At 41.1% G+C, this 25,509-nt stretch overlaps 1 protein-coding gene across 1 annotated transcript in view; it reads left to right on the top strand.

The window, feature by feature from the left end:
• Positions 1 to 24,182, top strand: part of SCARB2 (scavenger receptor class B member 2) — a 67,366-nt gene extending 43,184 nt beyond the window's left edge. The window contains exons 5-12 of the mRNA XM_020988438.2: positions 692 to 783; positions 2,028 to 2,147; positions 8,803 to 8,972; positions 11,070 to 11,188; positions 15,123 to 15,196; positions 17,502 to 17,553; positions 20,349 to 20,507; positions 22,318 to 24,182. Coding sequence (XP_020844097.1) covers positions 692 to 783; positions 2,028 to 2,147; positions 8,803 to 8,972; positions 11,070 to 11,188; positions 15,123 to 15,196; positions 17,502 to 17,553; positions 20,349 to 20,507; positions 22,318 to 22,356 — 825 coding nt within the window. The 3' untranslated portion in view covers positions 22,357 to 24,182. The remainder of the gene's footprint in view (positions 1 to 691; positions 784 to 2,027; positions 2,148 to 8,802; positions 8,973 to 11,069; positions 11,189 to 15,122; positions 15,197 to 17,501; positions 17,554 to 20,348; positions 20,508 to 22,317) is intronic.
• The last annotated feature ends 1,327 nt before the right edge of the window (positions 24,183 to 25,509 follow it).

Genomic DNA, 25,509 nt, shown 5'->3' with positions numbered 1-25,509 from the left:
CTCCCAATTGAGTGAACTTCCTCTACCAATTTAGGTTGGTATCTTTTCTGAATCTGTGGTTTTAGCTAGTTGCCTAGAGTGACTTGATCTGGCCAGGATGTGTCAGAAGGACTTGAACCCAGGTGTTTCTGACTTCAAGCTATACTGTCTCACCACCTGTGAAGAATCAAGCCAGACAAATATTAATTGATGATGCATTGATGACAATAGATAATTAGGAGGTCTGTTATGGTATAAGATCATATGCTCATACATAACTATTTGGTGGGGAGGGGCAATGTTTAGTCCTTTCCTAGAGGCAGCTAGAGGATGCAGTGGATAGAATGCTGGGCCTGGAGTCAGGAAGACCTGAGTTCAAATCCAGCCTCAGACATTTATTAATTTTGGCAATTCACTTAACCTGTTTGACTCAGTTTTTTCAACTGAAAGTGAAGATAATAACTCCCAAGGTTGTCATGAGGATCAACTGAGATCATATTTATGTAAAGCACTTTAGCATAATGTCCAACACACAGTGAGTGCTTAACAAACGTTTGTTTCTTTCCTTTCTTCCTCTTTCAACTTACTGTTCAAAATTCCTTTTTATTCTTTCCCATGGTGGCATCAAAATTAGGTCCTGAAAAGCAAAGACTTTCATAATGAGGACTTCACTTTTGAGTGACTTTCCATTTCTGTGTTTTTTTATTTCTAGAAAAATGGAACTAGTGATGGTGACTACCTTTTCCTGACTGGAGAAGACAGTTATCTTAATTTTACCAAGATCGTGGAGTGGAATGGGAGAAGGTAAAGTGGCTGACCTAGCCATCCCATCAGTGGCTCTTTTGGTGTATTGCCCACAGTTTTCATTAATTTAAATATGAACTAGGTTGATTAAGTATTGGACATTTTTTATTAAAAGCTGCTGCAAAATAGGAAGTTTCTGAAGCTACGCATTTCACATATGTACAAATGACATGGAATTTTTAAAAAGCTTTTTAGATGTATTGTGACCAGACGTGAGTAAAGAAGCCTTTAAGAGTCTGGTCCCCACCATTTAGTTCTGGCTCCTGTGGTTTATGGATGACTTTCACTTGTATTGCTTTCATGGTGGTGGCAGGTTGATATTTTTTTCAATACTACCTCATTTTAAGGGGCAGCTAGGTGGCACAGAGGATAGAGCACCAGCCTTGGATTCAGGAGGACCTGAGTTCAAATTTGGCCTCAGACCAAACACTTGACACTTACTAGCTGTGTGTGACCCTGGGCAAGTCACTTAACCCCATTGCCTAACCCCCCCAAAAAAAATTAAAAAAAAAATACTACCTCACTTTGGAAATGAAACTCATTTGTGGCAAGATAGCACAGTAGGTAGAGCATTGGACCTGGATTCAGGAAGATTCATGAGTTCAAAACTGGCTTCACACACTTCCTAGCTGTTTGATCCTGAGCAAGTCACTTAACCTCTTTGCTTCAGTTTCCTCATCTGTAACATGGGGATAATAATAGCACCCACATCTGAGGGCTGTTGTGAGGATCAAATGGGATAATATTTGTAAAGCACTTTGCTAACATTAAAGTGCTCAAAGACATGCTATTATCATTATCATTATTATCACAGTGAATGTAGTCAGAAGTGTGAACAGGCTCTTGTCATATTTGTTGTTAATGAGTTATGCTTTAATATTTGTCATGAACAATTACATTCATATCACAGTGGAATATGATTTTAAATTTATTTTTACCTTAAAGAGAGCTGTGTTTCTACCTTCTAGGTCTAATCTTTATGAAGGACTTTTGCCATTACCTGGATTGTTTTGGAGGGATCCAAGACTCTTCCCATAGTATTTTAGCATCGGAGCCATCCCTACTTTTATCAGGTGGTCAAAAGGCCAAGTTTATGTCATAGGTGTAATTGGGACTACACGTAGCCTGCTTCCAGTTAAATTGTGGGAAATTCTTGCAAACTGAGTGGACTCAGAAGACCTTTAATTTATTTGATCATCCTTTGATCCTTCCCTCATCTTTTCCTTTTCTTATTTTAATTACAGATCACTTAACTGGTGGACATCAGAGAAATGCAACATGATTAATGGAACTGATGGGAATTCCTTTCATCCTTTAGTATCCAAAGAGGAAATCCTTTATGTCTTTGCCTCTGATTTTTGCAGGTGAGAATATTAAAATGTTCCTGGAGCTCAGCCTCACTAGAACTTTGAAGATGAGGGTTTTTTTGAGCATCATCAAGTGATAAGAGTAGATTAGAGGCAGCGTAAGTAATTGAATTGCTTCTGATCTATATCTATATATCTATTATATGGAGCACACAGACCAGACGTGTAGAATTTGTCCTCGGAGCCTTCTCTAAATGCAATATGTGTCCATCTAGCCGAATATAAGGAAGGGTTTGAAAGTTGTTACAATTGACCTATAAATTGTTAGGCAGTGATCAGAAATAGGGAAAAGGAGGACTTTTGTGTTTTTATCCACACCTCATGTGAGAGGCAGGCAGGCATAAAGCCAGCTCCTGGTTGATCCAGGTTGATTCTGGGACAAAATGAGATACTCAGAAGTCACTGAGTCATTGACCAAAAGAGGTGACTTTGCCCTAATACAAACAAAGCGATGAAACAAGGATACAGTGGCACTTAGCATCTTTAGAAGGTGACTTTTCAGTTAGAAAAAATAATAACAAGGATTCATTTGGAAGAACAAAAGGTCCAGAATAGCAAGGGAACTAATGAAAAGAAATGCAGGGGAAGGTGGCCTAGCAATTCCAGATCTTAAATTGTATTATAAAGCAGCAATCATCAAAACTGCTTGGTACTGGCTAAGAAATAGGGAGGTGGATCAGTGGAATAGGTTAAATATGCAAGACACAGTAGTCAATGACTATAGTAATCTATTATTTGATAAACCCAAAGACCCCAGCTTCTGGGATAAGAACCCACTCTTTAAAAAAAAAAACTGCTGGGAAAACTGGAAAAGAGTATGGCAGAAACTAGGCATAGACCAAAATCTCACACCATATGCCAAAATAAAGTCAAAATGAGTTCATGATTTAGATATAAAGGCTGATACTATAAGCCAACTGGGAGAGTAAGGAATAGTTTACCTATCAGATCTATGGAGAACAGAAGAATTCATGACCAAACAAGAGATAGAGAAGATTACGAAAAGCAAAATGGATAATTTTGATTACATTAAGTTGAAAAGTTTTTGCACAAACAAAACCAATGCAACTAAAATTAGAAGGAAGGTAGAAAATTGGGAAAGAATTTTTACAAACATTCTCTCTGATAAGGGCCTCATTTCTAAAACATATAAAGAATTAAGTCAAATTTATAAGAATACAAGCCATTCCCCAATTGATAAATGGTCAAAGGATATGAACAGACAGTTCTCAGATGAAGAAATTAAAGCCATCTATAGTCATATGAAAAAATGCTCTAAATAATTATTGATTAGAGAAATGCAAATCAAAACAACTCTGAGGTACCACATCACACCTATCAGATTGGCCAACATGAGAAAACAGGAAAATGATAAATGTTGGAGAAGATGTGGGAAAATTGGAACACTAATGCATTGTTGGTGGAGTTGAAATGATCCAACCATTCTGGAGAACAATTTGGAACTGTGCCCAAAGGGCTATAAAAATGTGCATACCCTTTGACCCAGCAATAGCACTTCTAGGGCTATATCCCAAAGAGATCAAACAAATGGGAAAAGGACCCACATGTACAAAAATATTCATAGCAGCTCTTTTTGTGGTGGCAAAGAATTGCAAATTGAGAGGATGCGAGGAATGGCTGAATAAGTTGTGGTATATGAATATAATGGAATACTATTGTGCTGTAAGAAATGATGAACAGGCAGACTTCAGAAAAACCTGGAAAGACTTGTATGGTCTGATGCTGAGTGAAGTGAGCAGAACCAAGAGAACGTCGTACACAGTAACAGCCACGCTGTGCTATGACTAGTATTGATAAACTTAACCCTTCCCAGCAATACAAGGATCTAAGACATCTCCAGAGGCCTCGTGATAGAAAATGCTATCCACATCCAAAGAAAGAACTATGAAAGTTGAGTTGCTATTTTTTTCTCTTCTGTTGAGTTTTGTTTCCTCTTTCTGATGGTTCCTCCTATTGGTTTTAATTTTTACTTACAACACCACTAATGTGAAAATATGTTTAATAGGAATATAAATGTATAGCCTATATCAGATTGTGCACTGTCTTGGGGAGGGTGATGGGGAGGAAGGGGGAGAAAAATTTTAAACTCAAAAGCATATGGAAGTGATTATTGATAAATCAAAATAAATTAATAAAATTTTTTAAAAATTAAAAAAGGTGACTTTTATTGTACAGTTATCCCTTCCATATCTCAGGGGTTAAGGGTGCGGTGCCCCTGTGATCTGGAGAAAGATTTTTTTGGCCCTCCCTTCATACCAGAGAAGAAGTCTGAATGATTATGGTATTAAAAGATAAAATATGTTGATATTATGCAAGACTATACATATATTTTATGCATTTCTGAGTTTCTAAACTTTTTTTGTATCATCTGTGGCTTCCACAAAACTCCCCCCAAATTTCCATTTAATTTCTTATGCCGAGCTGAGATATATTGAAACCAAGATGTCATGCTGGGGAAGGGATAACTGTAATATGGAAATGTGTCTGGTTAGCAAGGTGAGATACGGTGACTTGAGCGATCTTCAGATGTCCACTGCATCAGAGAGGCCCAGATTCCATGTGGACGGGACTTTTTATGCTCTTCATTGAAACAAGAAGCTCTATTAAGGAAGATATGGTTTAGTCTGAGGGGCAGGGGAACGTGACCTGTGACCTTCTAGGTCCTTAGGTGAGGTCTTTTAACTGAGTCCAAGTTTTATAGGACAAATCCTTTTATTAAGGATGATGATGATGATTATTATAGGATTCAGTCAGAGGGCTGCACTTGAGGACCTAGAGGGCCGCATGTGGCCTCAAGGCTGCAAAGGTGTGTTAGATCCCAGAGCCAGCTTGTTTGCCTTTTAGGGGAAAACTAATCCCTGTTGTGGGAAAGCAGGGGAAACCCTGATCCTATCACACCTCATGTGAATTATTCCTATGCTTATTAGTTATAAGTGGGTTTGTATAAAGATATAAACAATATCTTTATTAACAATTGACAAACGTGTTCAATCCATAATTGAGCGAAGAAGTTTTTTATGCTCCCGGAATGTAAGAATTCTGTTTTATTCCTCTTTGCTCCTTTCCCCCTGACTAATACAGTGTCTTCCTTATACATAGTAGACACTTAATAGTTCCAAATTAAATTAATAAATCAAAGGCATAATAATCAGGATTGTGGCATTGTTGTCAGCTGTTTTCAGGATGCTAAAGGAGTTGCCCCAAGAGAAGTGAGGGAGGGATAATTATATAAGATGTATTCATAGAATCTTAGGTTTGGAGCATAAGGGGCCCTGAGGGGCCATTTCATCAAATTCCCTCATTTTGCAGATGAGGAAAGTGAGGTCCAGGAAGTTAAGGGCCTCACCAGGGTCCCACGGGTAAAGTAAAACCCCTCATAACCTAGGCCCCTCCTCCTGCTTTTCCTGACTTCTTACACCTTACTCTCTGCCATGCACTCATTGATCCACACTGTCCTTCTGGCTGTCCCACAAGCAAGGTACTCCATCTCTCCACCCCAGGCATTTTCTCTGGAGGTCTCCCATCCTCAGAATGCCCTCCCTCCTCATCTCTTCCTGCTGGCCCCCTCCAAGCCTACCTAACATCCCACTTTCTACAGGAAGCCTTTCCCAATCTCTCCTAATTCTAGCGCCTTCCTTCTGTTAATTATTCCCATTTATCCTGCGTATAGCTTGTTGGTGCCTATTTGTCGGTATGTTGTCTTCCCTATTAGATTAGGAAGTCCATGAGCTCCATGAAGGACGGCACTGTCTTTTGTCTTTGCCGAGCACAGGGCCTGGCACTCTGTAATAAATGTCTCCTGGTTGACTGACTGATGGATTGTTAAGTGGTAGAGCCATTTTTCTGCCTCCCTTGCTGGGCTGTTTCTAGGGTGCTGCCTCTACATCCCCACATTGAGAAGTGAAAGCTCTGGGCTGGTTTAGGGGAAGGGAATGAAAAGGAAAGAAAAGAGATTAGTGCAAGTGGAAGGAGGGTAATTGATAGAGAAGTGGATGGAGGGTAATTGATAGGGAAGTGGAAGGAAGGTAATTACTAGGGAAGTGGATGGAGGGTAATTAATAGGAAAGTAGGGAGTACATGGAGGAGGAAAAAATCTTGGTTCTGGCAGAGTGATAAGTTGTCCTTGAAGGACAAAAAAGGTAAAATTTAAGGTGTGATGGGACCTGAGAGTGGAGTAGAATAATGGTCATGGCACTTGAGTGGCACTTAAGACCTACTAGAGAGACAAATACAGCTCCTCTGACATTTCCAGCAAATGAGATAAGACAAAAGCAGCATGTTATAGTGAAGAGTGCTGGACTCAGGGGTCAGAGGACCTGAGTTTGAATACTGGTTCTATCATTGTTGGTGTGACCTTGGGTGAGTCACTTCTCTGTGGGTTTCCTCCATTTTCCTCTACAAATGATGAACACAAGATCACAGATTAGAACGGGAGCTCCTTGGGAGCAAGAACTGTCTTGCTTTTCTGTTTATGGTACCGGCACTTAGCGCATTGTCATTGTTGCTGAGTCCTTTTTCAGGCATATCCGACTCTTTGTGACCTCATGTGGGGTTTTCTCAGCAAATACACTGGAGTGGTTTTCCATTTCCTTTTCCAGCTCACTTTACAGATGAGGGAACTGAGGCAAACAGGGTGAAGTGACTTGCCCAGGGTCACACAGATAGTGTCTGGGGTTGGATTTGAACTCAGGAAGATGAGTCTTCCTGACTCCAGGCCCAGTGCACTATTCACTGTGCCACCTAACTGTCACTTAGCATACATTAATCGCTTAATAAATGCTTTATGCATTCAATCATTTAGAGCTGGAAGAGACCTTAGAGGTCACCCTGTCGAACCATCTCAGTTTACAGGTAAGGAAACTGAGGCAAATAGAGGTTAAGTGACTTGCCCAGGAGCATACAGCTAGTATGTGTCTAAGGCAGGTTTCCAACCCATATCTTTTTGGCATTAAGTACAGTGCTCCATTGACTGAAACCGCATTGCCTCTATAATCTGCCACATCTTTAGCCTCTCTAGGTAGAATCTTAGTGTTGCTCATGAAGCTCAAGACCCCTCCCAATGGATCATCCACATCATGCTTGAACCCACCACCCCTGAAGCACTCAGTCCCATTCTGGGACAGCTGTAATTATTAGAAAGTGATTTCTTATACTGAGCTGACCATTTCTGACTACAATCTGCCCACTGAGCCTAGTTCTGGCCTTTGGAACTACATAGAATCAGTATAATGCCTCTTTCAACTGTCATTTGTCAACCCTTCAAGTATTCTAAAGAATCACAAAATTTGAGAGCTGGACAGGACCTCGGTGGTCATCTGGGCCAACCCCCAAATGCACAGCATTCCTCTCATTCATTAGTCCAAAAATGGAAAGTAAGGGCAGCTAGGTGGCGCAGTGGATAGAGCACCGGCCCTGAAGTCAGGAGGACCTGAGTTCAAATCCGGCCTCAGACAAAACACTTGACACTTACTAGCTGTGTGACCCTAGGCAAGTCACTTAACCCCAATTGCCTAAAAAACAAAAACAAAACAAAAATGGAAAGTAGATTAGTCTCACATGAGCTGTGCTTGTTGAAATCAGGCTGGCTCTTTGTAATTGCTGCTTCCCTTTCTAGATGTTCGCTAGCCTTCCCTTTAATGAGCCATTCTAGAATTTTTCTGGGAATCAGAGTAACTTACAGTTTACTATCTCTGTTCTCTTCTCCCCTCCCCCCTTTTTTTAAAATTTAGGCTCCTATCCACATCTGCTGAGTTCTTTCAGGACTTAAGGATCCAGTTCATTTGGGTCAGGTGGCTTGAGTTTATCCAGGGCATCTAGGTGCTGTCTTCCTATTTCCTTAATTATGTTGACTGTCGTCTCGAGAGAGAGAGAGAGAGAGAGAGAGAGAGAGAGAGAGAGAGAGAGAGAGAGAGAGAGAGAGTATGTGATTCTTCCTGGCAGAGAAAACCTAAGCAAACTATGAATTGAGCCTTCTCTTCTGCTTTCTCTTGTCATCATCATTGTCCCATCCCCCCCCAAGTAAAACCCCTGTATTTTCTCCCCATTTAGCTTAAACAGTCACTGTGTTTGTTCCCAGCCTTCCTTGACAGCCTCATTCTTTGCCTTCCTCGCTCTGGTTGTAGGGGACTTTGCCACGCTCACATCCACCCTCCGCACCCTGACTTTGTTTTAATCTTCTGAACATTTCTTTTTTACAATCTACATTGAGTGATCAGCTCCCCGGGCATCCACATCAGTCTCTTCAGACAAACGCCATCTTTTCTTCTCCTTGGAATTGTTTCCCCTCATGTCTTTAGAATTTCATTCTTGAGCATCTCCCATCCTTCATGAAGCATTTTACTCCCTGAGCTCCTACCTGTCTTTACTCCGAACCTTTTGAAATCTGCTTTCCCAATATCTAGGCTATGTAGAAGACTATGTCCAATATCTAGGCTGGGGGAGGTGGCAAAGTCAACCTCTCCATGCAGATCTCCGCTGGGATGAAGGACAGAGGAAGCTGTGCAGTGGCGTGAGTCCCTAGGATGCCAACACTGTAGTTTGGCCGTGTTCTGATCTGGGTGCTTTGCCTTGAAGTCTGTGGTTCCTGCACTCATGGGTCAGTCTCATTGACTCAGTCTTTGTGTCTCTGCAGGTCAGTGTATCTAACATTCAGTGACATTGGAAGTGTAGAAGGAATCCCTTCCCTTCGGTTTAGCCTACCACCTGAAATGTTTGCCAATAACTCTGATAACAGCTGCTTCTGTACTCCATCAGGAAACTGTTTGGGTTCAGGTGTCCTGAACGTCAGTGTATGTAAGAATGGTAAGTAAGCTTAAAGAGAGCTCTGGATCATGAGTGTCTCAAATGCAGAAGGTATGGGAGATGGTCTTTGACCGTGCTTCCCGGATCCTCAACCCCTACCCACCCATCCTACCGCCCCGCACGCAAGAGGCTAAGATGTATTCAAACACACACTGTTACTAAGTTTGCAGATCATCAGAGACATTCCTACCTTCTAACTTAGGGTCCTTTAGAACAGTCAAACTCAAACAGAAGTGGAATCATCCCAGCAGACCACATACTGACTTGGAAAGCCACAAATTGACATTATCTGTATTGTATCATATTTTTATTTTGTTAATTTCCTAATTGCATTTTCATCTGGTTGGGGCTGCAGTCGGGAATTTTGTGGGCTGCCTGCTGGCTGTGAGTTTGACACCTGTCTTCTAGGATATTGCAAGATCTGGATTTGAATCTCACTCCAGACACTTGTTAGCTATGTGACCCTGGACAGATACTTTAACTCCTTGAGCATCGTTTTTCTCATCTTTAAAATAAGGCTAGCACCTATCCCACAAGGATGTTGTGAGGATTGAATGAGATAATATATGTAAAGTCCTTTGCAAGTTTGAAAGTGATAGATAGATAAACAATGCTTTTCTTTTAAAAAGTGTTGATATTTTTTGTTTTGAATTACTTTCATTTCTGAATCTATCCATTCCCCCTCCCCTATTCCATTATAATAAAGATTTTTTAAAATGAAAAAATGGTATTTTGGCAAAACAGAGGGAGGGAGGGAAGGAAGGAAGGGAGAAGAAGAAACAGACAGTGAAATAGAGTTAGGGACAGAAAGAGAGAGACAGAGATGGAGACTGGGAATGATGGAGAGAGAAAGAGAGAATGTACACACCAAACTGAAATAATCAGAAATATTCTACTTAGCTTTACCATGATGAGGTTGGTGGTTTGTGGGTTGGTTTTTTTTTTTAACATTGAGCTAATACTTCCTACAATTTTGTCAGTTAGAAGGTCAGAAAACCTCATTTTACATATAAGGAAGACAAGAACCAGGGAAATGAAATGGTTTTTCAAACCCACTAAACAAACCCTGTGGGTAGAATTTGATGCTCTGATGATCCACCAGATGTGAAATTCACTGTGAGGCTGCTGCCTCTTGAACATTTTCTCTGGACCAGTGTTTCCAGAATTCACAAAACACTGGGGCTTGACCCCATCACCATGAAGGCAGTTAGCTGTAGAAACAGTGACCAATCCCAGCTGGAATGGCCATTTCTCAGGGATCCCCATTGTGAAATGCTTGGGTTTTAAGGAATGTAGTAGTTTGGGAAACATACCGTACAGATGTCATTTCATGTTATCATACCTTAAATTTTATAGTCTTAGGAAATATTGATCATTCCTTGCCCTTTTGCTACAAATCAAGATGGAAAATTATCCTTTGCTCCATTACCCAAATGGTTTAAAAACCCTTTTGGGGGATGATTTCAGGGTTAGGAATGTCTCTGGCTCATGTGGCCTAAAGAAGTTAATAAGGGTTATAGAAGTGGAGGATGCAGGGCCAAGATTCCTAGTTCCAACCTCTGCCATTGACTTGCGAGCAATATTGAATAATCCTGGTTGTTCAGGCAAATGTGAACTGATGTAATTCTAGCTTTGGTCACGAATTTCTATATACCCAGCTGTACTTGTAATAGATTATCAATATATATATATGTGCTAAATCAGAGTTCCTTAAACAAATGGGATTTCAACCAATTCAGCCAAAATCTATGAAATCTCTACTTTGTGCAAGACCCTATGATAGCTGCTAGGGGTACAAAACCAAAGCCATCCTCAGCCCCAAAGATTCTACCAGGAGTCACTGCATTCAACCTTTTTCCCTAGAAGCTGGGTGTGTGGTTGAAGGATTTTTATTCTTGGCTTCATTAATCATTCAATCAACAAGCATTTGCTAAGCTTATTATGTCCCGCTTTTGTGCTGGGACACAAAGAAAAAGTAAAAACTGCCCCTGCCCTTGAGGAGCTTATATTCTAATTAGGAAGACAACTCAGACAAAGCAGATCATACAAAGTATTTAAGTATCCAACAAAATTTCCCTCTGTTCTTCTGAAATACAGGTGTTCCCATCTTTCTGTCTTCTCCACACTTCTACCAAGCAGATGAGAACTTTATTTCAGCTGTGAAAGGCATGAATCCAAATAAGGAAGACCACGAAACATTCTTGGATATCAACCCGGTGAGTACAGTCTCCTCAGGCTGCCGGAGGATTTCTTCTCCACACCATTCCTGTGGGTCAGGTGCATTACACTGAGCCCTCTAAAAAAAAATGACCTCAGCTTTAATGGGAAAGGAAACCTAGCCTAGCACTTTCCAGTCCATATTACAAGACTTCCTCTTCATCTTCCATAAATAAAATTCTAAGGGCCCTGGCAAGGGAACATTTCATGAACACCTATGCTCCTCTCTTCCAAGTCAGGGGTCCTTAACCTTTTTTATGTCCGGGATCCCTTTGGCAGTCTGGTGAAGCCTCTGGAACCCTCCTCAGAATCATGTTTTTAAATGCATATGAAAGACATAGGATTACAAAGGAAAACCATTATATTGAAATATAGTTATCAAAATATTTTAAAAAACAAATTCACTGACCCCAGGTTAAGAACCTCTGTAAGTGTTTGGAAATATACTAGAGGGGTGGCTTGCTTGCCTATTGCCATTGGAGTAAGTAGGGGAGACACAGGTTGGAAAAATTCTAATTCCAAGTTTGGAGGAGAGAAGTAGGCATCTAGTAGCTGCAATAATGGGTCCCACTAGTCCTTGGGGCAGGGGGAAGGTGCAGAGAGTCTGAAGGCAAGGGCAGCAGCAGAAAAGAATCACGATAACAGAGGACTGTGGCTTAAGAACCGGGTAGAAGCTTCGGGTGGTAGGAATAGGTAGTAGTAGCAGCTGAAGTAAGGGAAACTGAGCCATTGCTAGAGGGGCCTCTTGGGAGTGGCAGGAGTGGAGGTGGGGGGAGATGAAACGTTTGCAGATGTCATGGAAGAATGGATTTTCCATGGAGAGTATACTATATGGAAAAAATGAAGCTTCAACCTGCTTATTTTCAAACCTGGACAGATCCATCCCTCTCTAGGCAGCTCCCCACTTTCAGGGGCTCACCATGTTGATGCCAGAGTGTGGACTCCTGGTTGGCTTTAGCCATTCTGCAGCTCAGAACTCTCAACCTCCCTAGTATCAGGGATTATAGGCGTGGTCCATTTTGTTTAACCTTAAATTCCTTTAATAAGCCAATCTATTTTTGGTACCTCCATTTTCTTTCTTCTCACTCTTTAAACCTTCTTTGGTCAGGCTTCATCCAATTGAAACTACTTTCTCCAAGGTTGCCAATTATCTCTTCATTGCTACATATAATGGCCTTGAGCATTTGACGTGGTTGACCACCTTCTCCTCCTGGATATAATAACTGTGTTCAGTGGTCATGTTACTCAAGTTGACACTGCATATTTCCGTTGGGCTGGAACCAATGACCAAATTTACATAATTATAACTTTGAATAGTGTGAATGAATACATGCAACCACTTCTCAGGATTCGTTATTCACACTAATCAAGGCCTGGATGTGGTCTCTCTATTCCCCCCCATCTTCATATCTACTTTCTCTCGGTTCATCTTCTTTCTGTCTAACTCTGTCTCTAACTCTACCAGTCTCTTCGGCAGGATCTTTATTTATGTCATGCTCATTCACTGAGGATGCCCCCCAAGTCCCATTCCCATGGGTCCAATGATCATTCCTAGATAGCCTTTTTCTTGAACTCCAGGACCTTATCATCAAATGTTTATTGGGTATTTTGAACTAGATTCCCCCTTAGGTATCTCGAACTGAACATATCCAAAACAGAAGTTCTTTCCCCCAAAACCTTACCCTTTTCCCAATTCCCTATTTCTGTCAAGGACGCCATCTTTTAGTCACTTACATTACAACTTCAGTGTCATCCTTGACTCTCTCTCACTCATCACACATACTTAGTTGCTAAATGTTATAATTTTTTTCTCTACATCTCTTACATACTTTCCATTCTCTTTGCTCAAATAGCTACAACCTTAGTTCAGAACTTTATTATTGCCTCTTTATTCCACTTTGCAATAACCTTCTAATTTATCTTCTCCCCTCAAGTCTCTCCCTTTTCCCATCCATCCTCCACTAAGCTGCCAAAGTGGTTTTCCTAAAGCATGGATCTCTTGGTGTCAACTTCACCCTCACTCAGTAATTCCCAATGGCTCCCTATTACCTCTAGAATAAAATTTAATACTTCTCTTTGGCATTTAAAGCCCTTCAGAACCTACCCTTCCCTATCTTTCCAGCCCTTTTAACATATGACTGCTCTCCATGCCAACTCCCTGTGCCTTTGAACCATTCTTGGCACGCTCTCCCTCTTTATTACCTATTGGCTCTTAGAATCCTTGCCTTCCTGAAGACTCAACCCAAGGAACACTTCTTCCAGGAGGCCTTTCCTGCTTCCCACTGCTGCTATTCCCTTGTCCTCTATATTTATGTTTCATGTACAGATATATATGTGTGTGTGTGTGTGTGTGCATATATATGTAGGTACATATATACATATATATATATATATATATATATGTAGGTACATACACACACACACACGCATACATACATACACATATAATATGTATGTGTTGTCTCCCCCGTTAGAATCTGAGCTTTTTGAAGGCAGGGTCTATTTTTGTTTTTTCTTTGCACTTATCACAGTGTTTGGCAAATAATAATCACTTAGTAAATACTTCATGGTGGATTGACTAATTTGAACTTGAATTTTTAGTGTTTTGCCTAAAATGTTTTTCCTCTTCAGTTTTGTTCACATGTGTGGATTTGAGTCTTTCCCCCTGTTTTTGTAATAATAGCAAAGATTAATCTAAATCCATTGGCAAATAGATATTCATTAGTGACAGACTCTGTGTGTGTCACGCATGTGTGAACCTTTCCTGCATTTCTAGGAGCACACACTTCCCTTCCCTCTCAGCCCACTAAGAATCTGTTCTAGTCCCCGTAACCTCTCCTTACCAGCAGCTCCTTTGCTTGGGGTCCATGTGATTGAATGACAACATTTTGAAGGGAGGTTCTCTTGGCTCCAGAAGGGTCTCATTCAGCTGAATCATGAAGGGGAGTTCCTGGTTTTCGTCCTGCTTCTCTATCCATCAGTTACTTGGCTTCAGACTTAGGTTCTCCTTGCATGAGACAGCTGTGCTTTTGTTGAGGGTCAAAGCTCCATTTCTGCTTCCTTACACTTTCTGCATGACTTGGTGTTTTGCTAATCTTTATTATGCCATTATGGCTGAAAAAAAATAGTTTGAACCATCCTGTTACCTCTTCTCTGCAAGAAGCCAGAAAAATGCACTCTGGGCTAGTTCTGGCTTTGGATTTCGAAGCCACACTCACAGGGTGACTCTGTTACCACTGGGATAATCTTGAGCAATGCACTTGCCCTCTGAGTCCTGGATTCCTCATTTATAAAATGAGAGAGGCGGCCAAAATCAATGCAGAGGTCACTTCTAGCTCTAGGCCCTGCGAGCCTATATTTTAAGTGAGCATTCATAGTCTCTTTTCTTTTTATTAGAGTTCCTACTATTGGGTTGTCCACTAAGCCTTGTAGAGAGGCCTCAGTATTGGTCGGAAGTAGAATGAAATGAAATTCTAAGCAAGAAGTCACATTTATGCTTTTTAAAAATAGATTCTTACTGTTATCTAGATGATGGAAAAGCAAAAGATTAAAAAAAAATCCACTTTACAAATCACTTAGATTTCTCTCTGTATCCTTCCCCTTCTTCCCTTCCAGAAAGCCATCCCTCATAACAAAGAATTTTTCAAAAAAAGGGAAAAAAAATTCAGTAAAATCCATCAATATATAAAAGAAAACTGATATTATACACAATGTCCTGTACTCATTGCTGCCCTTCCCTCCCCTCAAAGAGCAGGATGAAGTGTCTCTGATTTGGGGTCAATATTGTTCTTTATGATTTGGACTATTTTGTGTGGGTTGTTCTTATAGTGTGTGTCCTTTTAAATATTTGTTTTAATATTTTAATATTTATTTTTAAATTTTAAAATATCCTTTCTTTTAATATTTTCCCCCTTTGCTCTACTTAATTTTCAGCTGACTGGGATTATCCTAAGAGGATCCAAGAGGTTACAGGTCAATGTTCACATCCGACAGATAGAAGGATTTGAGTAAGTCTTCCCTCCCCCCCTTTTTTTGTAATAATAGCAAAGAATAATTTAAATCCATTGACAATGTTCATTGGTGACAGAGGCGGTGTCCCCTGCTGACTCCTGCCCTATGGGGTTTGGTATACAGTTGGCCTCTTCAGAGAGGCTATTGGAATGTAGACTGCATGTCACCTGCAATGTTTCTCATATCTATGGTTTTCTATCCTTATTGCTACCACACTGGTTCGAGCCCTGATCACTTGCTACTTGGCAATCTCCCTAGCTCTTAACCATTTTCCTTGCCTTTATACTCTGTATTTTTCCTTTTCCAGTCCATCCTACACACCGCCCTCGGATAACTTTTTTTAGGGCACTGCCTTCATCATCACTCTCCTCTTCAAAAGAAGCTCTCCATTGCATCCAGGAACAATCTGTTCTTCTAGCCTGAAATTCTTTGCCTTCCACGGCCTGGCCCCTTGCTCCCTGCCCTCTGGACCTCACCTACTTTCAAGCCTTGTCTCCCAAAGCTCTGCGCTTGAGCCAAACAGGCTTTGAAATACTTCTTGTTCTTAATCACCCCTATGCTATTTCTTTTCCCTGAGATGCCTTCCTTCCCATTTCCTCCTGTCAAAAATCTGTTCTTTGTCTAAGGTTCAGCTCAAAACCCACCTTCTCCATGAAGTCTTTCCTACTTGAATATCCTCTCCAGGTTTTCAGGACACCAGTCTGTCCTGGTTTTCCTCCTCCCTCCCTGACCTCTTCCTTTCTCTCTCCTTTGCTGGATTCTCCTCCAAATCATGGCCTCTCACCATAGCTGTCCCCCAGGGTTCTGTCCTAGGTCCTCTTCTTTTCTCCCTCTATACTACTTCACTTGATGATCTCGTCATCTCCCATAGATTTAATTACCATCTCTGTGTTGACACTCACATCTACCCTTCCTGCCCCAATCTCTCTGCTGACCTCTAATCTCACATCTCCAACTGCCTCTCAGATATCTTGAGCTAGAGGTTTAGTAGACATCTTAAATTCACCTTTGCAACATTGCTTGCATATACCCCCTTCTCTCCTCTGACCCTGCCACCATTCTAGTGTAGACCCTCCCTACCTCACTCCTGGATTATTACAGTAGCCTGCTGGTGGGTCAGCCTGCCTCAAATCTCTCCATACTCCAATGCATCCTCCATTCAGCCACTAAAGTGATTTTCCAAAAGCACAGGTCTGATCAAGTCACCCCCTACTCAGTCAACTCCAGGGGCTCCCTCTTGCCTCTAGGAGCAAATACAAAAGGTTCTGTTTGACATTCAGAGCCCTTTATAACCCAACCCCCTCCTGCCTTTCTAGTTTTCCAGGGCTTGGTCCAGTGTGCTGCACACAATAGGTTCTTTAATAAGTTGAATAAGGGGTCACTCACCTTATCACTCACTTAAATCAGCTTCTAATAATTTTGGGCTGGTCCCCATCACTTCCTCCCCCATCTTCCCCTCGCCCCCACACAAAATTCTATCCTCATAAGTGGACAGAGATGGCCTGGAAAGTGTAAAGAGGACTCAACTTGGAGATAGAAGACACAGGTTCATGTACTACCTGTGTCCTCATCTATAAAATGGGTATAACAATACTTTGAGGCTTCTGAGGCAAAAAAATAATTTCCATAAAACAGAACAGACAAATGTGAATTATTCATTTCTAAATGATGAAGGTTTATCGTGCTAGGAATATGCAAAGCAATACACCATTGAGCAAAAGAGCTCCAAAAATGTTTTGAGGCATGATTGCTTCATACTTGTAGGTAGATAGCCTTAAGCCCAAGTGAATGAAAGGAATATTCATTTTGGACATAAAAATTCTGGCATGTTCATTTAAAAACAGGCAACATTAGTTCACAGGCATACCTCAAGAGTATGCAAAATTGGCACATGGAGAAGGCACTTAGTATATTTTTGTTGAATGAATGAATGGATTTAACTGATGAATCTAGAGTTATAAGATAATTTGAATTTAATTGCTGATCTACATTCATTTATAAGAAAACAACCGAGAATTCAGTAAGACAAAGGAAGGAATCTCAGTTTCCCCTTTAGTCTTACAACTGTTTTCATGTTACAAGTTTGTCACTTCGGTTTAATGTGTCCTTGTGGTGATTTTTTTTTTTTGACGAGGCAGTCAGGGTTAAGTGACTTGTCCAGGGTCACACAGCTAGCAACTGTCACATGTCTGAGGCCAGAGCCAGTTCTCTATCCACTGCGTCACCTAATTGCCTCTGGTGATGTGTTTTTATGTTGTATAGAAATATTGGGAAATGTTACCATCCTTTCTTTTTTTGTAGTGAAACTGGAAATATCAAGAGCTTGGTCTTCCCAGTCATGTATCTAAATGAGGTAAGTCTCAGGAGCACATGGGTTTGGTTGGTTGAGAAGATTGGGATTCTCCAGTTGGAAAAATGGTTTGTAATGATGTCCAAGTTTTAAAAATATGTTTGTGATTTAAAGATAGTTGAAGGAAGAGGTTGATGTTTCAAAAAACAAGCCTGCAATTAACCCCACAAAAATCCACACTTGTTTGTCATCCTACGGACAATTTCTGGTGATGTGTATCACACGAATCTACTTCCTAAGGAGGTGCCTGAGACTCAAAAGGTGGGGCAGGTTGTAATCAAGAATGAGGAGAGGTAGCCAACAGTCATACCTGTGAAAGAGAGAGTTCTGGAAGAAGTTACCAGTGTAAAAGAATGTAAGAATGAAACAAAACTCTGATCATCAGTTATTAAAATGAGATAGTGTATTAATATACATATATACACACATATATGCATATACACACATTTATATGCACATACAGTTATGCCTTCCACATCACAGCGTTCTCCATTGTAGTTTCAATATATCTTGGGTTGGCATGAGAAATGAAATCAGAATTTTGTGAAAGCTGCAAACAGCCCATGAAGGCCAGCAGACAACACAGAAAAAGTTTAGAAACTCAGAAATGCATAAAATATGTGTGTAGTATTATATAATATCAACATATTTTGTCTTTTAATACCATAATAATTCAGACTTCTTCTCTGGTATAAAAGGGAAGGCCAAAAATTTTATGCAGATTTTCCATATCACCATGACCTAACCCTTGTGATGTGGAAGGGATAACTGTATACATATATCAATTATATATAAAACTGACTTATGTGTCTATATATACACACATATGTGTATGTATTTATTCCAGTTTGTGTATCACCAATGATTCTGAGATCCCAGCTCTAGAGCTGAAAGGTAGACCATCTAGTCGAAACCCCTCATTTTACAAATGAGGAAAATTAGGGAGGTTTGCTTGATTAATGTCATACAAGTAATAAATGTCAGAGGCAGGATTTGAACCCATGGCCTCTGACTCAGTATAATTTCCATTGTACTAAAAAAAACCAAGTAGACCTCTTCTTTTCTTCATAGCTCATTGTTATGAGAAACATTGTTATGCTCTATCAGGAAGCTGACAGAGAGGTACTCATTCAAATTTAGAGGGAAGACAGGATTAAATGAATGACTCAGATGAAGTTTGGGGATTACCTATGGGCTTCAGTTATAGCTATGTTGAGTAACTATCGAGGATAGTTTTGACAACCCTTGTTGGGTTGTTATGGGTACTCGGAAAATCTGGTCCCTTTATACTGTCCCAGTTTCCCATTAGCCATATTATCAAGGCAGGTATTTCGACGCCGTCATAGGGAACCTAGATCATGCCTCAGACAAAGAGTGGGAATCATTTATTCATTGTATCCCAAAATATCCCCTTGTGAGAGATGATTCATTTGTACTTCTGTTCTATTTCAAACAGTATGAATTAATGTGATATGATTCCAAGCGGGTAGTGATTATAAGTTTGTATATTACGTCCCAGAGCTATGAACTGTAGATTGTAAATTCACTTGCTTAATCATAGGAAGGTAACTAGAGGCCCTTCACCCTTGTTTTTCCTTGTTATGGTGACCAAGCCTAGCATGGCGGAGGTGACTCAATTACATGGAAAGTCCCTCAACTTATTCTTGTAGCCCCAGACCACTCTCTCTTGTCCAACATGATCAGGTGACCATCTTATGACAACTTAGTGGAGATGTCTCGTGCTTTGCCTAACTGAGACCCTGCTGTTGACATACCATTTCTAGCTGACACATCATTTTTGGCCCACGAAGCAAGGTCTGAGCCAGTGGTATTCTGCATTTTGTGTAGCCCTTCTAAGGTGTTCAAGTATCAAATCTGGTCATCAAGTCTTATGAAAACAAGTCTCTGGAAGAAGGGGGCAGCTCAGATCATGAGGAAGATCTGAGGTCCACTTCATTAGATGGAACCATGGACCCTTTAAATATAGGGCTCGGAGCTCTGCCTCAGTGATTTTTCTTGCAGATTGGGCAGTTATAATCCCTGCATCCTCAAAGATGTGTTTCTCTCATGTGGAATGTTTCCCTATTCACATTCATTTATTCCAGATGACTTAATGTGCAAATCAGATTGTTCTAAAGAAAAATCACAATTTGAATGTATTTGAGACACCTGTTATTTAAGAGAAATATTGACAGAATCCTTTGCAAATCCACATTCTGTTTTATATCTTTTCCTTTCTGTTGGCCCCCTCAATTCTGAAGAAGAAAGACAAGTTTTTCCCCCCTCAATTATGTTCCCATGGGTAGGCCCTTTCTTCAAGGATAGCAGTCATAAATTCAGTGGCTAAAGCCTCAAGGTGTAGGGGTAATGAATGAGGAGGCCCTGCCCTCAAGAAGCTTACTTCTATTGAGGGAGCTATCATGTACACATAAAAGTGTATACTTTAAGATGTTTGTAGCAGGAAAAAGGAGACACCTAGTGTGGCCTGAACCAGCTTAAAATATAGTTGGGAAATATTTAGCAAAATAAGTAAAAATACAATAAAACATAGGTAATGTTGATAGGTAGTTTTCTAAGTCAATATGTAACCCACAAGGATACTTATATATGATTTAGTGACCCCCATTTCTACCTGAGTTTGTCCCTACTGGCTTAAAGGACAACATATTGTACTTTGTGAAGCAGTCTAGAGGAAAGGGTCTATCAGTATCAAGCTAAGAACAAATGTCCAACCTTGAGCTATCTTCCTGAGTGTCAGTTACTCTGTCCGATGGGAATATCTTTCCTTGTCTTTCCAGAATGTTCGTATTGATCAAGATTCTGCAACAAAACTCAAGTCTGTAATAAATACCACTATGGTCATCACCAATATCCCCTACATCATCATGGCCCTGGGAGTATTCTTGGGTTTGATCTTTACCTGGATGGCATGCAAAGGACAAGGGTCTACAGAAGAGGTGAGTGAGTGGGCGCCATGGTCTTTTGATTATCCTGTTGGATAATCACAGTTGAGGGATTAACTGTCCTCTAGTTGTAAATGCATGAAGCTTAGATTCAGGATCCTAATATTGAACAGGAAAATTCCTTGTTTACATTATTGCTGGATAAATTGGGAGTAAGGAGATCACTACTAGGTTTATCTTCCAAAAAGATCAAAGGCAGAGGGAAAGGACTCATAGACAAAAATATTTCTGATGGTACTTTTGTGGTAGCCAAGAACTAGAAACTAAGGGAGTGCTCATCAGTTGTGGAAAGAGCAAAAGAATTGTGATTTATTAATGGGATAGAATATTTTCGTGCTGTAAGAAATAACAAATATCACAGAGAAACCAGCAAAGATTTGTATGAAAGAATGAAGACCGAAATGAAGCAAGCCAGAAGGACAGTTTACATGATAACTACACTAACAATGCGAAGGAAATTCCTCTGAAAAACTTCACAGCTGATCAAATAGCCGCTAATCATTACTTTACATGATGATTAATGAGGAAAAGTAGCTCCCACCTCGGAGCAGAGAAAGCGGATGGTGAATGCAATCTTGGCCAAGCCCTAGATATGCGTTTTGCTTGATGGTGACAGGTATATTCCCCCCACCTAAAAGCATCAATAAAATTTTTAGTGTCTAGAAGGAAGTACTATGGCGCCATCTAGTGGCCCATAAAGGACAGGCACAAGCAGATCTTAGCAAACTGGAGGGGTCTTTAATATTAACATGGCAATGAACCGTCTCCAGAAATGTGCTACAGCCAGCCCTGGCGGCAAGGAATGGTGGAGGTGGAGGGGAGGAATGAGGGAGATGGGGCCATGGGGATGGTCGTAGACAACACACTTTAAGTCTAATCTTTATCATTTATACTTTCTTAAGTCTAGACAACAATCACTCAAGCCCTGATTTGGAGTGCTTGCTAAATTTTGGAGGTATAAACATTCATGATGAAAATTCAGCAGCAGCCGGTTTGAGCTGGCTCCAGCATGTTCCTGACCGTGTGTCCCTCTCCTGAGGAACAGCCTAGCTACATGTGGACAGGCCAGTCACCAGGGTGGCCACTGTGTAATGAATTCTTTTAGCCAAAGGAATTCTTGAACAATCTACTAAGAGAGGGAGAGGCTTGCAATATGTTGGTAGAGGAATGCCCACAAGCATGAAACTATACATTTATGAACTACTGAAGTAAATGCGCTGTGTGTTAGGTGCAGGTTTTTGGTTGTCATTTCAGATTTTTTGGTACTAGCCCTACAGCAGTCCCATAATGGGTAGCTAGGTGATGCCATAGTGCATAGAGCACCAGGCCTGGAGTAAGAAAGACTCATCTTCCTGAGTTCAAATCTGGCCTCAGACACTTCCTAGCTGTGTGACCCTGGGCAAACCCCATTTGCCTCAGTTTCCTCATCTGTAAAATGGGCTGGAGAGGGAAATGGTAAACCACTCCAAGAAAACCCCAAATGGAGTCCCAAGGGTCAGTCCCCAGAAAGCTTTCCTGCCAGGTTGAATCACTTTTCTTTTCCACCTCAGCCCAACAGCGTAAGGTAGTAACCTTATAAATGAAGATTATTTTTGTAAGGCACATACGAAACCCTCGGTACCTTGTTCCTGTTATTTTTGGCCATGCCCTATTTACACAGGAATCCTAGGACTGGTTTCCTGAGCCAGGACTTTGTTATAAATCCCTTTGGTCGGATCCTCCCAGCCTCCCTTTTCAGTCCTTGGATAAAGGGCCTAACCCTCCTGAATCTAAGTCTTTCTTCCTTGCTTTGTGTATTCCTCAGGGCACCTCAGATGAAAGGGCACCACTCATGAGGACCTGAGATCTTCCTGTCCACTCAAGCTTGGTGAATGAACTATGCAAGCAGATGAAATTCCAACCACTACTTCCTTGGGAAAGCATCTTCGTGTTCATCCACAAGTCGGTCAGCAAGCATTTAAGTGCTTACTGCGTGCCAGGCACTGTGCTAAGTGCAAGGGATTCAGACATAAGCAAAAAGTAAAGATGGCCCCATCCCTCAAGGAGCTTACCTTCTAATAATCAGCTAATTAATTCATTTTATGCACTATCGATATGGGGGAAAAATACGTCTTCAGTGTTCCAGCTGGCTGCTAAATTGGGTTTTGAAGAACTGATGGACAGTGGCTGGTGATTATACTCTCTGAAATCATCCAGCCCATTGCAGATTGCTTTGTGTTCATGTATGTGGCGGGCATTTAGAATAAATACTTTAAGTATTAATGATCTGGGGGTTGTTGGGATGCCAAAAGCTCTAGAACGGGGGTGGGGAACCTTCGGCCTCAAGTGGCCCACCGAAGTTTGGATCCAGTCAAAGGGCCGCACTTGAGGACCTCAAGGGCCGCAGGTTTCCCACCTCTGCTCTAGAAGTTTCACATCACCTGTTGTGGTTAAAGTGTCTCTGCATTGTTAGATATTGGGACTAACCTTATTTTCTAAGATGCCATGTGTCCATAAAAACCAGCTTTAGTAATCACTTCATCGTCTTGTCTCAAAACCAATCATTGTGTAGGACGTGAGTGTGCCCATGGATGGGGCCTTTGGTCTAATCGTTGAAGACGGCTCCCTGTACAAACTGTCATCGCGACCACTGACACCACATTTGAGAATGACTGAATCATGGCTGGTCATGTGTCCGAGTCAGGCCCTTAGACTTGGCTTTTAAAAGGGAGAGCAGACACATAGAGGAGAGGAGAGGAGAGGCCCACCTCCAGACTGGAGTCTAGATTCAAGATTCCCCATAAAGAAAAGCGTGCATGCCTCTGAGGCTCTCCCAGGGAAGCCCATCGCCCTGAGAGAAGAAGGAACTGTGTGGCAGAGGAATAAAGATTTCCAAGACAAATAAGGTAACCCCCACACCAAGCTTTCTGGACACTGGAGGATGATGCTGAGTTCCTGGACTGAGCAGAAGAATTTGGAACCAAGAAAGAGCTGGATACAGCTTCCAAGTAGAGAAGCGAATCTGGGGAGCTTACCTTTTTATTGGCATTGTTAGGTTAACTGGACTCTGCAGATCTAGGGAAAGGGGTTGAGAGGCAGCATAATCTAATGCACTACACTTAGAGTCAAAAAGACCCGGGTTGGAGTCCTCCCTCAGATACTTAGGAGCCTGTGACTCTAGGCAAGTCACCTGTCCTCTCTGGGCCTCAGTTTATTCATCTGTAAAATGAAAGGGTTGGCTTTGATAAACTCTTAAGTCCCTTCCCATTCCAAATCTATGAGCCTATGATCAATTTTCTAGTAATTCTCAGTTCTTTCCCTTTGTTAAGGACTCTAAGTCAGGAGGGCTATGGGGTGCCCAGGGTTATTGCTTGACGCTGAATACTATCCTTCTATGGGACCGTGAAGAGAGCCTCAACTGTAAGACGATAACATAAATCTGGAAAACTGTATAGGTTCTCTGGGGGAAGAGGGACTTAGCTAGGGGGAGAAAGGGTCAACTCCTTAATGACCCCATTGCCTTCCCTTTTCAGGGACCCTCAACCCTAGGGTAGTCCCCAAGGAGGTAGAGACCCTGAGAGGTAGAAGAAAAATTAGAAGGATCATTTTAACTGTTCAGGTACTAAGATGGGAGTCACTACTGTTTTGCATTTTTTGCTGGGTTAAATAAAGTCTGTCTTATATTCGGTATATCATTAGCCTGAGTGTTTGCATGGAAGCTGAAGTTTCTTTTAATTTATTTTTGTAAAGATCAGCTAGTTAATAATTTATTAAGCACCTACTATGTGCTAAGCACAGGGATACAAAAAGAGGCAAAAGACAGTCCCTGCCCTCCTGGAGGGAGTTCACTTCACCCCATTGCCTCGGGGTGGGGCGGGGGGGGAGGGGAAGGACAATGATTTTTTCCATATCTATTCCACCATCCCTCCAGGAAGCTTTGGACCTCAGACATTTATGCTAGGTGAGGGTGAGGGTGAGGGTGAAAGGGATTATGTATGAGAATGGTAGGATGGGATGGTGGAGAAAGTCTTCTATAGTGTTACTATGCACTCAAAGGGTTTGGGCATGCACATGTGTTCTCTTGCTTGGCAAAGTCACTGCAGACACATATGGACAATTTCAAATTGAAGAAAACTATTTTGGGCATTTGAGGAACATTAATGATAGTGTTATAAAAATATTAAGACGTAGTATTATGACGGTGTTCTTGTCTGATGTCTCACTTGAATCAAAGATTTACCCAGTCTTCCTTGACTAAAAAAACTTAATCAGTTTGAGGGAGGGAGAGCGATTTTTGGAAACTAAAATCAGTTGAGAAGCTTTTCTTGATAATGACCAAACTAGGAGGGGGAAATATCTTTTTGCTAATTTAATTAAGAGCATTATCTGAGCAGATGGGGAATCCTAAGAGGCAGCAGTTGGTTTCAGGAAGATATTTTCTCCAATGGTGCCCCAGATTGACATTCCTAATTGTTCTCTTTGGTAAAACAAAAATTCTAAGATTAAACTACACACCTTCTCTTTAGTTCACTGTGGAATTTCATCTTTTGTTTCATGATAACTGTAAAATGCTAAGGTGAAAATTTCTTGGGGGAGAGGGGATATTTTGATAAGAAGAAGGGTTGGAACCTATCTCAAGAAGAAATGCTTGCACACTAATAAATTGCCTCTGACAGATTTTGGCTAAAATGCAGAGTATAGATTGTTTTCCTCCATACAGTACTCTCTTAGAAACAATCAAATCAACAAGCATTTATTAAGTAGCTAATATATGCCAGGAACTATGCTAAGCACTGGGGATACAAAGAAAGACAAAAACCACTTTCTGCCTCAAGGAGCTCTAACCTGTAAACTTGGGGCCACCTTCAGGGGTCCTGATCTATATCTTGCCACTGGACCCCTCCGAAAGAGAGGGTGAGGCTGGTAACTTTGCACAGGTCTTCTTCACTTAAATCCAATTCACTTGCAAGTCATGGCATCATCTTCCTGATGCCACAGTCCTCTTGGAGAATGAAGG

Source organism: Phascolarctos cinereus, unplaced genomic scaffold, assembly GCF_003287225.1.
Source record: "Phascolarctos cinereus isolate Bilbo 61053 unplaced genomic scaffold, phaCin_HiC Scaffold_9;HRSCAF=440, whole genome shotgun sequence".
NCBI classification, from domain to species: Eukaryota; Metazoa; Chordata; class Mammalia; order Diprotodontia; family Phascolarctidae; genus Phascolarctos; species Phascolarctos cinereus.
This window is presented reverse-complemented; position numbering and strand designations above follow the sequence as displayed.